Raw genomic sequence first — 16410 nt, forward strand, 5'->3', positions numbered from 1 at the left:
AGCGCTAAAGGCGTTCGAGCCCCATCTACTGAACTTGTCGGTGCAGATCAGGACGGACAGCACGACAGCCATGTTCTATCTGAACAAGCAAGGGGGGACTCGTTCGCCAAATCTGTCCAAGCTGGCCCAGAAAATATGGATATGGGCACTCAGACGGAACATCTTCCTGTCATCGCAACATGTTCCAGGGGAGCTCAATTCCCTAGCGGATGCTCTAAGCAGAGACTCCCTCCCAGAAGAACACGAATGGGTCCTTCACAGAGACGTAGTAGAAGATCTCTTCTCTCAGTGGGGTTTCCCCACTATAGACCTATTCGCCACAAGCGAAAACAAACAATGCCCAGGATTTGCATCCAGGTTCCCCCAGCCGGACTCCCAAGGGAATGCCCTGTGGATGAACTGGTCAGGGATGTTTGCGTATGCTTTTCCACCAACTCCTCTCATCAGGAAGGTGGTGTACAAGATGAACAAGGAATCGATGACGCTCATCCTAGTTGCTCCCATGTGGGCGAGACAACCATGGTTTCCACACCTACGCAGGATGGCGGTGTGCGAGCCCATCAGACTCCCAGCCTGGTACAACCTACTGTCCCAGCAACAGGGTCAAACAGTGCATCAGGAACCCAACTCTATGAACCTAGCAGCATGGCTCCTGAAGTCATAGAGTTTGGACATCTCAAATTACCACAGAGGTGTATGGACATTCTAAAGGAGTCCAGGAAACCAAATACAAGGCACTGTTACTTTGATAAGTGGAAAAGATTCGTTATCTGGTGCCAGAATAAACAAATCAACCCGGTTGATTGCACTCCTTCCAACGTTGTGACATACATGCTCCACCTGCTGGATGCAGGGTTGGTTTTTAACTCGCTGAAAGTACACCTGGCAGCCCTCTCGGCTTACACCACATCCCGAAACAAGGTCTCGTGGTGGAAAGTACCAGTGGTTAAAGCCTTCATGGAAGGAGTAAAGAGACTTCACCCTCCTATTTCGAACCCACCGCCAGGATGGGACCTCAACGTGGTGCTAGCTAAGCTCATGGGACCCCCATTCGAACCCATGCATAAAAGAAGTCTCAAACACCTGACTTATAAAACGGCCTTCTTAGTAGCCATTACCTCCATAAGAAGGGTCAGTGAAATTCAGGCTCTGTCAGTGCAGGATCCTTTCTTTACTATCCACAAGGACAAACTGGTTTTACGCACACACCCTAGGTTCTCACCTAAATTCATATCCAAGTTCCATGTAAACCAGTCCATCGAGCTTCCGGCTTTCTTCCAAAACCCGCAAAGCTCGGCTGAGGTGAAACTACACACCCTAGATGTGCGTAGGGCGGTCCTATACTATGTAAATAAAACCAGACCGCTAAGGAAAACAGATCAACTGTTTGTCTCCGTAGCTACAGGCAGAGAGGGGGATCGCGTCTCTAAGGGCGCTATCTCGAAGTGGATTATCAACTGTATACAGCTGTGTTACTCTCTTTCTGAAAAGACTCTGCCTTTTACGCCAAGGGCCCACTCTACTAGAGGCATTGGTGCCACTCTGGCTTTCATTGCAAATGTTCCCCTCGACACCATTTGCAAAGCGGCTACTTGGAGCTCTATTCACACTTTTACTCAGCATTACTGCATTGACACTCATTCCAAGACAGATACACAAGTGGGACAAGCGGTTCTAAGACACCTGTTTGCTCATGACCCTTCTCACATCCCACCTCCTTCTTCTGGTACTGCTCGCTAATCTATGCACAGCATGTGATCTAAGCAGATTCCACAAGCCTCAGAAGGGATACATTACTCACCGTAATCGTATTTCTGATGCTTGTATCTGCTTAGATTCACATGCGACCCACCCTTCCTCCCCTCCGAGAGAAGGCGCATGATTGCTTGTAGTCTTACCTTTCTGTCTATCTGCTTGGATTATCTGTACTCACGCTACTCCTCATGCTTCCTCATGTCAGAAAAAATACAATCTGAGGATCCTACACGCGTGAGGGATCTTGGGTACAGTGGACGTCACACTAGGGATAGTATTACTGACACGCCTGTGTCGACGCCCATTTTCGACTTTCGAAAAACAAACTGTAATACTCCGCAGCTTCCACTAGATGTCGGCCTATGCACAGCATGTGAATCTAAGCAGATACAAGCATCAGAAATACGATTACGGTGAGTAATGTATCCTATATATATATATATAACATGGGTCCAACAAGGTTCATTTTGCAGTAAAAACGTTCTGGTTTACATCTGCCTTTTGGGCCATCTAATTTACATCGTGACATATAATTCTTCTAACATCTTACATGGGCATATATTATGTTTAAACAGTTGACCTGAACCGTGAGGCAAGGGCATGTGGGCCCAAATATCGTGTCTACTACAATCAGTCAGTTAATACATTTATCAAACATTCACTTAGATCTCCTGAAGGCTGCTTTATCGTGTATTAGTACATGGGAGAATATATGGTCACACGCAGGATTAGTAATAGGGGGTGAATCTGAGTGGCACACAGTCGCGGGGCACGCATCTGCTACATCAATAAAAGGTGCAGCGTTAGGGGTTTTGTGGGTCGTATGCCTTCTGTGTAGGGTCTGCAAGTACAGAGGCAGGTTTGTGGAGATGGATGTTTTTTTTCCAGGACCAGGCTCTGGCCTCGTCATTCGCAGGGCAGTGATGTAAGGAGGAGGGCGAAAGACAGTGTTTAGTTTGTAGCTTTTCGCGCCCATCCTTCCGTGAGAACAGGACAGTCACAGAGACTACAGAGGGGAAGTGGAGGGGGGTTGGCCTGCTGGCCGTGCGCAGTCGCTGATGGGGAGAGGCGCCAGCCTGCAGCTTGGTGTTTCTATGGGCCTTTCTAGGCCTAATGCAAAATGGAGTTGTAATTTGGTTTACCTTATGAGTTGCACATGTATGGGTCGCCCCGGGGCGGTCCAGCACATGGTCAGCCTCTGTGTGAGTGTAGTGTGCACATGTGGACTGGAATATAGATCGGAAAAGACCCTTCCTTACACTTGGTACAAAGAAATTGTAGCATACATATGGTCCAAAGAAACACTTTGTATTGTAAAAATAAAGGGTTTATTTAAATACAAGTAGACCAAGATTATTCTTGGGTAAGTAAGTACTATAACCTCATATAAAGACAATCATACAAACCAACTCAGTACCTTGCTTTGCAAAGGTATAACCTTATTTACTAAGGGCTTTGAAACACATTGTGCATAGGCGCTATATAAATAAACTATTATATCATAGGAGCAGGCAGCAAGTCAAGGTGAGTCCAACCTAAGGCTATACATTCAGGATAGTGATATACTATTCTTGGGGGAATATGACCATGTTAGATATACTTTTAGAATACAATCAGTACTTCAAGGGAAGTGGACCCTGTCAGTCATGCAGTGCCTCTGTTTTGAAATCGCATAATAAACCAACCCTGTTAAAATAATTATTACATGACTTTTTACCTACCTGCAAGAAGTGCTTCAGCTCACCTAGACTTTTGCTCAACTAACATTGGCTGTCCTGGCACCCTGAAAGGCTCTTCTGACCTCTGACTTTGTGCTTAACCCTTCCCCCCCAGGGAAGGGTTAATTTACTTTTCATTGGAGGTTTCAACAAGTACTTGGCTGCTTATGAATATTTATTAACCACTGTTTTATTCCTCAACTTATTCTTTTGACACTAATCTCAGTATTGCTCTAAATGTACCAGTGATATATTAATGTCCACAGTGTCCTAGTTCTTTAAGTCACCCCAGGGTGTAGGAAGAATATGTTTGCCACCCCGAATGGGTATTTACTGATTTAAAGAAATGGAGTGTGTATTTTGAAGTATATTTTTGTGTTGCACATATATTGCCCCCTTCTAAGACTTATTCAACTGACTGTTAAATTAATAATTGTTTAATCAAGAAGCATTGAGTATTAGAGTTTATTTGAATTCTTGTCACTATGAATCTGTGATATAACCCTACAGCTCACATTGGCCCCTCTTGAGATAAGCCTGGCTGCTCAGTCACTCTACCAACTTGTGTAGTACATGCTTAAACCAGAGGTTGGGTTAACCATTGCCAAGAGGTCAAGGCTGGTGCAGCCTCCCACAGGGTGCTGCATACAATCTTGCCTAACACCTTCCCTATGTGTTCCAGCATTAGGCCTGGGCATGTGGTATGGGCAAACTCCCAACCACATGAATCACCCTCTCAGCCTCACAGGATTCACACAACATTAAGGTAAGTATTCCGCAAGCCAACACAGTATCTTAGGAGAAAAGAAGAGCTTTGGACTGGATGCCTTCAGGCTGCAGCAGCACAGAACCCAATCCCTGGATTCTTGGCCTGGGAATGAAGGAACTGGACACTGGATGGGAACTTGCAGCAGCAGTCATCAGTGGAGGCTTCCAGCAAAGGTGTCTTCACAGATTCTCACCACTATGTAGATTTTGCCCCTTTTTACTGCAGCCAGATGAAGAACAAATATCGACTGTCTGTTTCTCGTCACCCTCTCGGTCCTGCATTCTGGTGAGGGGGCTTCAGGGATTCGAATCATGTCCCTGCTTATCCAGCAGGAGTCCCCCTTAGTTTCGGATGGATTCGGACTTCATAAAACCATGCAACGCACTCACGCTCGAGGTCACAGGGTATTGGTGGTTTGCAGCCCAGCTTGGCCGAAGTATGTCATTGGATGGTTTGAAATGCGGGCCTTCTTGAGACTAGTGGATCTCACCAGCCTCCGGGTAGGAGACCTCGCATTCGGGACCAGCAGGTTGATTGGAAGGAAGGGTTGCATCAAGCTCCAGGTACACAGCAGGCTCTTCGGTCGCTGGAAATAGCTATTGACATCTCTTCCTCTCCAGTTTCAGCTCCAGTGGTAGACTTGTCAGCAGCTTCCAGGTTCCCGAGTATTTATCAGGAACTACAGCATGACTTCTGCAGTCTCTCCCTGCAGTTTACAGAAAGGGGCAATCTGTCTGTCCAATCAGGACAGCCTGCCCCCCATTGGGACTTGGTTTCTTTCAGGCAAGGTGAACAACAAAGGTCTGCAGTGCAGTGTTTTGGACTCCTCCCTCGCTTCCTGCCTTCTCAGACACTCTGGAGCCTAGGCGGGGAATACAAAGGATTCCTGCCAAAGACCACATTTCCACTGAGGTTGTTCCGGCGTAGAATTGCAGTGGGAAGACCTCAAACAACAAGGATACTTACAAATTGCCAAAAAGAAGGCACCCACCATTCAAGCATAATGGTGGTCCTTCTGTGAATTACCGAGACTGATTTTAACAGCCTGCAAGTAATGAGACAAAACGTCACTAAGGTAAAACCACTGCCACCAGCCATTAAAGTAAACTTGCAATTGTAACAAAGATGCTAGAGGTAAGTAAGCAAGGGCATACATTGTATCTACCAGTGCTCCACATAAGGTGGGGTGTGCTGGCTCGCTATATAAAATGTAAAGGGTATGACATTCCATCTTTACCCCTTGGGAACAGTAAAGCGAAATTAACAGGGAAGCCCAAAGGGGCAACCCAGACTAAGCCCAAAAGTTATAGGAAACTATAACTCCAATAATACAATATAGAGAGACCTAAAAGGAAGATTAAAAGACTAGGCGAGTCCAAGCAAAAAAGTTCTGGTGTTGACACAGGTCAGGAAGGTGTATCACAAATTTGAAAATCGTACCGAAACCCGTATCTCAACACTTTGTTTAGTGATAGAAAAACTCACTTGTTAGAAAACACCTCTCCGGCCATATCTTTCCGTCCAGTCCTTGTGTGATTTTTACTATTTGGGTAAAGCTTTTGGCAGACACATGGGAAGGGAGAGGAGGGAACCTTTTTAAGTTTGCAGTTTACCTTCTTTCCTAGTTTGTTTCTATTTTGTTATTGCATAGGGTGTGTAACCTCCTTGTGTTGGAGAATGAAAGTCTTGGAACTTTAAAGTATTTGTTCTGGGTGTTCTGTTCTTTCCTTACTCTTTCGGACACTTCCTCTGGCCCTAGTTCCCCTGGTACTCTCAAATCGCCTCATCCATGGTGACGTTGCCACAGTTCCTTAACTGTAAATATTTGTTTGTAGATGGAGTACCACTTTCGAAGAAAGATCTTAAAGGATCTTTGCAGTTCTCAGTGCTGAGAACTATCCCTCAAATGAAATCATGAAATCCAGACCGCTATGTTGCTTTTAGCCGAAATATATTCGGTTAGATGTCCACTAAAGAATTGAAATGTTGATCATGCAATCATTTTCTTGTGCTGTTCATATGTAAATTTGCACCTTTTGGATGAAGACTCGGGACTCCATAAATACAGTAAAAGCATTCCCTTTTTGCTTTTGATGATCATTACTTTGAATTTTGCAAGGTTTCTATAGGACCTTTGTACAGACATTCACAACGTATGAGATTCATAATAACTACTAGATGCAGGATAGTTTTTGAATGTCAGCATAAAAGCATCTTCCTCGGATTCAAGGAGGATAAACTTTTGTTTTTTACTTCTGTAAGCTCCTTCATGGCCCAAACTACTTCCTGTTCCTCATTTTGTTGCCAATAGCCAGAATAAATAAATGATACAAACAGGGTAGTTGGGTTTCTGAGCACTGTTTTGCGGATGTTGTGTCGGGACCCCTGCACATGCCCACTTGCCACTGTAGGATTTGGTATCGTAGTGTATTCAAATGTTGGGAACCCTCATCCGCCAATTGCTGATGTGGATCAGCAATGTTTCTGTCCCTGCGGAAATTCAAAATCTTGTACTAGATGCAGGTAACCACTACCATACACTTCCTCAATGCAAATGTATCTATCTGCTAGTATACAGCTATTTTCATTCTTACTTGATTGAACAGCCAGTTGACTAGTATGAAGCTTCCCTGGGGCAAGGGAGATAAGTTATGTAAATCAGCAACAGGACCTACCTGTGGTCTGTCGTTTTCTGCACTACACGATCTAGAAGTCTGGTAAAGTATTTTGATTCATAATTTTGAGACGTTTACCTATCAAATAACTGATGCAAAGATAGGTAATCTGCATGCATCCAAATGTGGGATCCAAAGTATTTGCAAGTAAGTAACTTGTAATGTGCATTTTAATCGTACAACCAAGCAAATATTAAGATTGCTTTGCATTCAGAACTGAATTTTCAGAGCGGAGATGGAATTTTTGAAAATAAGAAAATACTGTTTTCAAAGCGTAACTAGTTTTAATGGACAGCACTCATTTTTTAGTCTTATCTTATTAATATCTTTTCTTTTTCCTCAAGAAAGGGAGTTTCGTGCTCCATCCTTGGGCACACTCGAAAACTGCATGAAGCTTTGCCAAATAGCTGTCCAAGGCCTGCAACAATTCAAGTCGCCTTTTCTGCAACTTCCTCATATTGAAGAAGATAATGTTAGACGGGTAGCCAATCATAAAAAGGTACAGTGAGTAGGGGTGGAGGCTTACTTGTCTTGTTTGTTGATTAATGCATTGCGACAATTTAAACCTGATCAACTGACAACTTCAGAGATTTCATTTCTTTAATTATGGATCTGGAATTAAATGATGGTGCTGCATTATTAAGATTGGAAGCACATTTGTGTTTGAATGATTTTTATATGTATGCTCTTACAGAGTTTGTTACATTAATCTGATTTAAAGTGCTTGGAAGGCATCACATAGATGTTGAATACTGCTTAGTTAGCGTAATAAAAAATGTACTCTTAAATGTGTATATTTTTAATCTCGAACCTTTCATATAAAATGCAAATTTTTGAAACATTGGAATGTTTGGTGTTCTATTTAAGACCAGACTTGTGTTAGGTAATGCTTCTGCCCCAAAAACCCATTGTGTCGAGGCGATTGGGTCCTCGACGTATTCCATATCTATGACAGGTAATCGCCACAGCTGTGCTGCTTCGGAAACTTCTTTTCTGCGTCCTTCGTCGATGCGCCGCCGTCGAGGACCTCCTCCGACGTCATCCGATGTGATAAGTAGCATGCACAACGCCCGTAGCCTCAGTTCCGTTTTTTCCGCGAACGTGTTGCTTCGTGAATCTCGGTTACGCCTCGACATCGGAGCAGTGCTCGACACTTCCCTGGGGCAGTGTTTTCCTCCCCAGGTGAGGGATCTGCACATTCAGCAGATGGTGCACAAGTTTCGGCATGCCCAGACGCTCCCAGCGTTCGAGTTCTTGAGGTTGCTCGGCCTCATGGCATCTTGCATTCTTCTGGTGCCAGAGGCTCGCCTGCAGATGAGATCTTTGCAGTGGGCACTCAAGATGCAATGGTCGCAGTCCTCTGGCAGGATGTCGGACCCGGTTCAGGTGCCGCCCTTGGTCGCCCAGGACCTTCTGTGGTGGGCCGTCGAAGGCAACTTGATGAAGGGGGCTCCGTTTTGGCTTCCCTCGCCGGAGGTGACGATCGTGACGGATGCATCCCTCACGGGATGGGGAGCTCATGCCAACGAGCTGACAGTCAGCGGTCTTTGGTCTCCGTCGGAGTCCAGACTCCATATCAATCTGTTGGAGTTGAGGGCCGTCAGGCTAGCCCTGAAGGCTTTTCTGCCGACTGTGCGAGGAAAGAATGTCCTGATCCTGACGGACAACACAGTGGCCATGCACTACCTCAACAAAAAGGGGGGGGGCAGGGTCACTTCCTCTGTGCAGGGAGGCGATGCAGCTCGAGTTCTGGGCCATCCAGCAGGAAGTTTCGATCTCAGCAGGTCATCTGGCCGGAGACGAAAACGTGACGGCGGACGCTCTGAGCAGGCAGAGCACGATCTCTCACGAGTGGGAGTTGGCTCAGGAGATTCTCCTGGAGATCTTCGCCCTTTGGGGGATCCCTCAAGTGGATCTCTTCGCCTCCAGTGTCAACCAGAAATGCGAGAGGTTCTGCTCGCGGGAATTTCCTCCAAAAGGAGCCTTAGGGGACGCGTTCGTGGTGGAGTGGTCATTCCCACTGCTGTACGCGTTTCCTCCAGTCCCCGTCATCCCGCAAGTGCTGCAGAGGTTACGGAAGTTCGGTTCCCGGATGATCCTCATTGCTCCGGCGTTGGCTCGGAGGACGTGGTACCCGGACCTTCTCGACTTGTCCATCTGTCGTCCAAGTCGGCTTCCCTACCAAGACGATCTGCTCTCACGGGAGGGGGGGGTCAGGTTCTCCATCCAGAGGTCAGATCCCTCAACCTTCATGCTTGGCTTCTGAAAGGTTGAGGTATAAGGATTGGGACCTCCCTGAAGAGGTGATGGAGGTGTTGCTCTCGGCCCGACGGCCAGCAACAAAGTCTCTGTACCGTTGGCGTAAGTTCTGCGACTGGTGCAGAGTTCAGAATGTGGATCCTTTTGCATGTGACATCCCCATGGTTCTGTCCTTTTTACTTTCTTTGGCCCACAGGGGCTTGCAAGTGGGTACCATTAAAGGTTACCTGGCGGCGCTGTCCATCTTTAAGCGCTCGTCTGAAGAGTGTTCCTACTTTAAAATCCCTTTGATTTCACAGTTTCTGAAAGGGCTCACTAATGTGTTCCCTCCGTCACCTTTCCTGGTGCCCGGTTGGGATTTAAACCTTGTTCTTAAGTTTCTTATGGGTGCTCCGTTTGAGCCTTTACATTCTTGCCCTTTGAGGCTGTTAACTCTGAAAACTGTGTTTTTAGTTGCGGTTACTTCCGCTCGCAGAGTGAGTGAGTTACAGGCACTTTCAGTTAAGCCACCCTTCACTGTATTTCACAAGGACAGGGTTGTCCTTAGAGTTCGTCCTTCTTTTCTTCCGAATGTGGTTTCGGAATTTCATTTGAGCCAGAAGGTTGTTCTTCCGGCGTTCTATCCTTCTCCACATCCTGGTAAGGAAGAGGAGAGGCTCTATAGGCTTGATCCTAGGAGAGCTTTAAGCTTTTATGTTTCACGCATGTCCCGGGTCAGAGTGGACGATCAACTCTTTATTGGTTACGCTGGTAAGCGTTTGGGACAAGCTGTGACGAAACACTTTGTCTCGCTGGATTATTCTGGCCATCTCGGAGTGTTACCGCTTGGCGGGTAAGGACCCACCGGCTGGCTTGCGGGCCCATTCTACCAGGAGTATGGCTGCATCTACTGCCCTGCAGAGGGGTGTTCCTATACGCAACATCTGTGATGCAGCCACCTGGGCTTAGTACATACATTTGTACGTCACTATTCCCTCGATTCCATCCGAGGACAGGATCTGGCCTTTGGCAAGGCGTTCCTTTGCTCCGCTATTTGATTGGCAATTCTAAATTTTTAATTCTAAATTATTTCCCTCCTCCTTGCTCTGGTACTGCTTTGGGAGTCTGTCATAGATATGGAATACGTCGGAGGACCCAATCCCCTCGAAGAACAAGTTACTTTTCTTACCTGGTAACGTTCTTTCGATGGGATGGTCCGACGACGTATTCCATATCGCTCCCTCCCTGCCTTCCCCGCTGCAGAATTTCTTTTGCGATTGCAGCTTACGTTCCGCAAGGCTTTGTGTCTGACTGGCAGTAGACTAATGTCACACGTTCTGGGGGAAAAAAACTACAACTGAGGCTACGGGCGTCGTGCGTCCTACTTATCACATCGGATGACGTCAGAGGAGGTCCTCGGCGGCTCATCGACGCAGACGCCGGAAAAAAGTTTCCGAAGCAGCACAGCTGTGGTGATTACCTGTCATAGATATGGAATACTTCGTCGGACCATACCATCGAAAGAACGTTACCAGGTAAGAAAGTAACTTGTTCTTCTCCTGTGCCTCACCGTATTTTAAGTATCATTGTTTTTCTTGGATTGAATGTCCTCTTGTACTTGCTACATCCATTCTTTTCCCCCTTCTCCTGGTTCAAGGGATGACCTAGCACAGCAGGCATTGCTGTGAAACCTAGCACAGCAAGCATTGCTCAGCAGGAAAGCGTTTTTTTGTTTTTTTTTTTTTGTTTTTTTTTTTTTGTTTTTTTTTTTTTGTTTGGTTGTTTTATTGGTTAAATGCATTATAACCTTTAACAAACTTCTATCAAATAAATGACCACGGACAAATGAAAGATAAACAAAAGAACAAAATAAGTATCACTGAAAAATAAATAAAAGAAACAAACCTAACATTTGAAAAGAAAAATCGAAAATGCAGAAAAAAAGAGCAAGAAATGGAAAATGTATAATCAACTAAATTCAGACAATATCCTGATTTTTTTTTTTTTAATTTTTAATTTTTTTTTTTACTTGACAACAGATGACCACAGAAGTCGTAGACCCTGTTAACCAGTAATTGCACCTGCTACATAGATCTGACTCACTCATACATCGCCTACAAATGTTCTGTCTGAATGGCTGCAAGCTTTACAATGCAGAATTAGATGTTGTAGAGTTTCACTAGTATTATGCTGAAAAAATCGACAAAAAAGCTGGTCCTCCTTCATAACACTATATTTAACTAGGACTTCCCTGGTATCCATAATGTTAAAACAAAAGCGCAAGAAGGATCTGCATGTGGCCTTATCGAGAAAAATTCAAAGGTACAGAGCTAAAATACCTCTTCTTTTTTAAAAACATTTTTTATCCCCCCCTTCCCCAGATGTATCAATGAAGGATAACAATGTAATTCCTCCACTGTTTGTACCCAGTCTGCATCAAATACATGCTTCACTTTGCATGGATCGCCATTCAAGTCCAAGGAAACACACGCAATCCCCTTCAATAGTCTCTCAGATAGTTCCCCAAGATCGATCAAGGTACAAAAAGCCCTGCCCTGGCATAACATTTGACGGTCCAAGTAAAGTGAGCCCTCCACTGGAGTGAAGATCGTGCTATATAGGGCAAAATACTTCCAATAAGCTCTAGCTTTTAACAAGATGAGATTGAGCTTATAGCGTATAGCCAAATGCGGCATGGAAGCGGGGAGTCAGAGGGCTCTTCTCCATATCAGGACTTCCAAATAAGGCAAGTATGGCAAAATTGTCCGATCATAACCTTCCATTCCATAGAGTAACTCTGGGACGATTTTAGATTAATAGAATCTAATCACCGGTAATAGAGAGCATTTACCATATATTGCAATCACTCTGGATAGTTGGTTTGCAATAAGTGATCATTCTCAAAGGTTGAAAAACAATCCAACAAGTGCTGTAGCCCTATGGGCGTATTGTCATAAATAAGGAAATCGTCAGTGTAAGCAAGCCACAGCACACTGAGATGTTGTATTTTCAGCGTTGCCAGTGCTTTTGGGACAAGGTATGCGCCAATGTCGGCCAATATATAAAATAGGCAGGGGGCCAATATGCACCATGGATGGCCTTGCTTCTAGGAAACGAATCCCAGCAAGCATTGCTCAGCAGGAAACACATTTGATACACAGAATAGGCTAACCTTTCTCTGTCCATACCCCAGCTTTGTTCTTCAGCTGCTTGTTGCCAGTTGAGTCCCTTGCTTAATTTGCAATCAGGTACTTTTGTTCCTAATCTCCGGTGTTGCCTGCCATTTTCAGTGATTGATACCATTCTTTTCCTGGGGCCTGGAAGACTGGTTGTGAACAATGCCTTTGATACCTGTCAAAGTAATCTAAACTTGGCCAGCATTGTCTGTCTTTACTGGCCAGGGTTCGGACATGCCAGGCTGGAAGATACTCTACACTAGGCCCTTTAAGTTTTATTTGGTTATTCTTTTTATATCATTATCATTTCTTCTTTTTGATGGCACCATTCACCATAAGTATGTTATGAACGCGCTGTAGGTTGAATGCCCTTGGGGGACTGAAGTCCAAAGTATGGGGAAAATTAAGGAGGTAGTAGTATGCATGTGTGCATTAAAGCCATTACAAGGTTATGGTGGGCGGGGGAGTGGGTGGCCAAGTCCCTGCTTGCCACCCATTTCTAATTGGCATGTGGATGGGTGGAGAGAGGTAGTCTAGCGAGGTAAACACATCTATTGAAAAAGTAAATATAGACCAAATGAACCTTAATATTGCAGTTGACAGAACAACATTGTTAGAACACCCTGTGCTGTTGCTTTACATGCCTATAATGAATGCTGCTCCTCGCTGTCACGACTCTTGCCCAAAACCCCCTCTTGCAAACCCATTGGCCAGGTGGAGTCAGGACTCTGGCCTCTAGGGCCTGGCATCCTCTTCAAAAGCCCTCTTGGGGCTAGTCCTGGCGCGTATGGCGCCAGGCTCATACACTATGAAAAACAATGTGCTTGGGAACTACTTTATTGTATTTTCAGCCAACATGGAGGCATCCACATAGCTTGGTTCCTAAGAACCAAGCTATGTGGTCTAGTGTTTTGGGTGTGGTAGCCTAGGGACTACTTTACCTGGACTATTTTGTTGGGGCTATTTAAACAAAACCCGAGCAAGACGGCACGCTTCGCGTTACTTTGCAGCTTGCAACGTGACGCTCACTGTGTCCAGCTATTCCCTCGAACCTCGGAGAAGCAGAACCTGCAAGGAGACAAACGGAACATCATTAGCAGCAGCATCTTGCCTGCAGTCTACATCTTTAAACACTCGCAGCTACTGAGAACAGTTTCCTCGAATCTGCACGCCTCCCGGACAGAACGACCTGAAAGAGGAAGATGGAGGCAACATTAAAGAAAGCAGTAGAGACATTTACAAATTACGAACTGCTCAAAAGGCCTTCCTGGCTGGTCGCGTCTCGGCTGGCACCACTCCGGACATTACACTCGCGCTGAAGAACACCGCGACCAACAAGGAAGGAAAACGCAGGTTAGCAAAGGCAAGACTTTGCAGCGCTGCACATAGCGCTTACTTACCGCATCATAGCGCTCTTAATGCCCCATCATTTACCAGCGGGGCTCAACCAGGCCAGTTCGCCGGGCTGAAGCTCCGCATACCTAAGGGAGAAAAGAGACATTTAAGACAAAGAAAGGCATGCAGGATAGCAACAAAACTAAAGAACAGCAATAAGACCTACCTGAACAATATCAAACAGGCCGGCATCGGTGAAGTAACTGGAGCGCACTCGCCAAAGAAGGCAGGACGGAGAGCACGCCTAATTCTACCACAAGGTGAGGAGAGGGCGCCAGAGGGACTGAAATCATACGGGGGTGGAGGGAGGATACTTACCCAAGTCGGTCAGTCTTGAACACAGTCCTCCTGTATTTTCAGGCAGAACCTTCCCCGCAGATAACATCAGGGAAAAGCTGAGAAGCATACCAGCGAGTAACCCGGCTGGGTGGCATCCATGTGGATACCAGGTGAGCGTAACACTCACCCCTACAGTTTGGCCAAGATGATTCTGTCTGCACCCCCAATGCTCATCGGTGCATTCACAGAAACAAAAAAAAATCGATTCTTCATGTGATTTTTAAAAATGGGGACCACACCATCAAAATTGTTTGGCAGTTCATTGAAGATCTTTTCTCTGTAGCCCTTACTGCCCAAACTTTCCCCCACCAGTTTGCAATAATGGGCCATAACTATTTTCTTAATGATGCTAATGTCATGGGAGCTGCATTTAGCAAATGAGTGACCAGTGCAGCAGTGTAGTGCCTGCCATTGCTTATTTCTCCTCTGCCACATCTCCTAAAAGCACCATCACTGGTTCCATAGATAACATTTGTTTTGTGGCACAACACCTCTTTCCAAAAGTATGCAATTTAGGAAAATTCAACCAAATATGGCACATATTCCTAATTGCTCCACAATTCCTCCAGGATTGAGGTGACATGTTGTGTTGGCATCTGTGCATTCTCTTAGAAGTTATGTACCAACGGGAACATATTTTATAGGAGCATTCCTTAATAGAAGTGCATTTTGTAGGTATGTGTCCATATGTACTTCAAGAATTATTTTAGGATTGTAATCCTTTCTCTTGGGATTGTAATCCCAATGTCTTGCTCCCAGCCATCCTTTTGATAGGTGAATCTTCCAAGGACAAGCTATCCAGGAGCCTATGATTGGAGGAATCTGCAATGGCAGCCCCAAATCACCTGGTATTCTGCTACCAGCTGTCAACACTGACTTGTATGAAATCCATTACCACATTGGGTGTACCTGAAGTTATCCAGCATTGGATCTTTCATAGATTCAGATGCTTGAATATTCCCTGTCAGACTGGGAATCCTTGGTGATAAAATAATTATAATTTTTGTTTTTTAATTTACATACTTTGCTGCATTGAAGTGAATGTACATAGTCCATTATGGCCTATGAGCCATTCCATTGTGTAGACCCTCCACCTCACTTTGGTCCTTTATGACCCCAACCAATGAGGTGGCAGGGCTTAAGCTCTGCCCCAGCCAGCCATCTTCAGATTTTTTCACCACAGTCTAACAGACACAGGGAATCCTCAAGCTCTGAGTTTTTTCGATTTTTCTTCTATTCTACAGTTGTTTATATTTTTTAATATATACTCTACCACATTCCTCTTGCTAGGGGCGATCTCCACTGTTTTTTGGGCTTCAAAAAAACTTTAATTTGACCCAGAATTTGTCGAGTGAATCTTCTCCTCAGATGGCTGAACTTCAGGTTACCAAGAAGCCTTCCCTGTTCAGGGATTGTACAAGGTGCAGAAGAAAGGTGGTTTACATGAAGGACACCCATGATCACTGTATATACTGCCTATATCCTCATGACATCCAGAAATGTCACATTTTCAGGTCTTTTTCGACTAAGACCCTACAAGACGGACATGGAAGACTTCTTCTGCATCTGGAAGCCAGGGGACTGTCTTCTGACAAGGAATCTGCTAAAACCGCCCCTGTTCACTCCAGCAAATCATCTGAGAGGCAACCTTCTAAAGGAAGGGCCTCTTCAGTGGAAAGGAGTTCCTCTCCCACTCCCAGGATCAAGAGGAAGCTGGAAATTATACCTTTCCTACCTCCCCTGGACTCTACAAGCCATAAAATGAAGCATTCTGTGGCAAAACTACCTCCAAAGGTAAGGAGGAGTTTGCAAAAAAATCTTCGAGGCCGTCGCTCAGGAAAGAATCTTCGACCACGGGTCTGTGGAAGCACCGCCTCAGTTTGTAGAAGCTCTTGAACCAGTGGGAGCACAATTATGTCCCTTAGGAGAAATGTCAGAGCTCCCTGCAGGAGGAGTTTTCAGACACGGAGGTTGTTGAACAGCATTGTCTTACACCTAAGGAACACAGCCCTCCTTGGCAACCTACTACAGAGGTGCCTGCTGATCCTTATGACCCTGTACTCATGCTTTCAATGCAAAGGATCATTTAAGAGTCCAACAGACATCAAAATGAAAAGAGCAGGTCAGCTGTACCAAGGGAGCCAAACTTCCCACAGAGGGATTCCTCGGCAAAGCACGCCAAGATATTCGCCTCCCAGGAGTAGGCCACAGAAAAGAGTACGTTCACCTGAGCCACCACGCAGATCTAGGCGCAGGACACTCAGTGCTTCACCGACAAGGGTCCCTTCGCCAGCATCGTCGCATAGACCACGATCTCCAGCTAGAGATCCAACTACTGTACCGTC

At 45.4% G+C, this 16410-nt stretch overlaps 1 protein-coding gene across 1 annotated transcript in view; it reads left to right on the plus strand.

The window, feature by feature from the left end:
• Positions 1-16410, plus strand: part of SEC63 (SEC63 homolog, protein translocation regulator) — a 1285673-nt gene that overhangs the window by 556455 nt on the left and 712808 nt on the right. Inside the window, exon 12 of the mRNA XM_069606555.1 lies at positions 7262-7416. Within this exon, the coding sequence (XP_069462656.1) occupies positions 7262-7416 (155 nt within the window). The remainder of the gene's footprint in view (positions 1-7261; positions 7417-16410) is intronic.

The sequence above is a fragment of the Ambystoma mexicanum genome, chromosome 4p (genome assembly GCF_040938575.1).
Source record: "Ambystoma mexicanum isolate Mex_15411 chromosome 4p, UKY_AmexF1_1, whole genome shotgun sequence".
NCBI lineage: Eukaryota > Metazoa > Chordata > Amphibia > Caudata > Ambystomatidae > Ambystoma > Ambystoma mexicanum.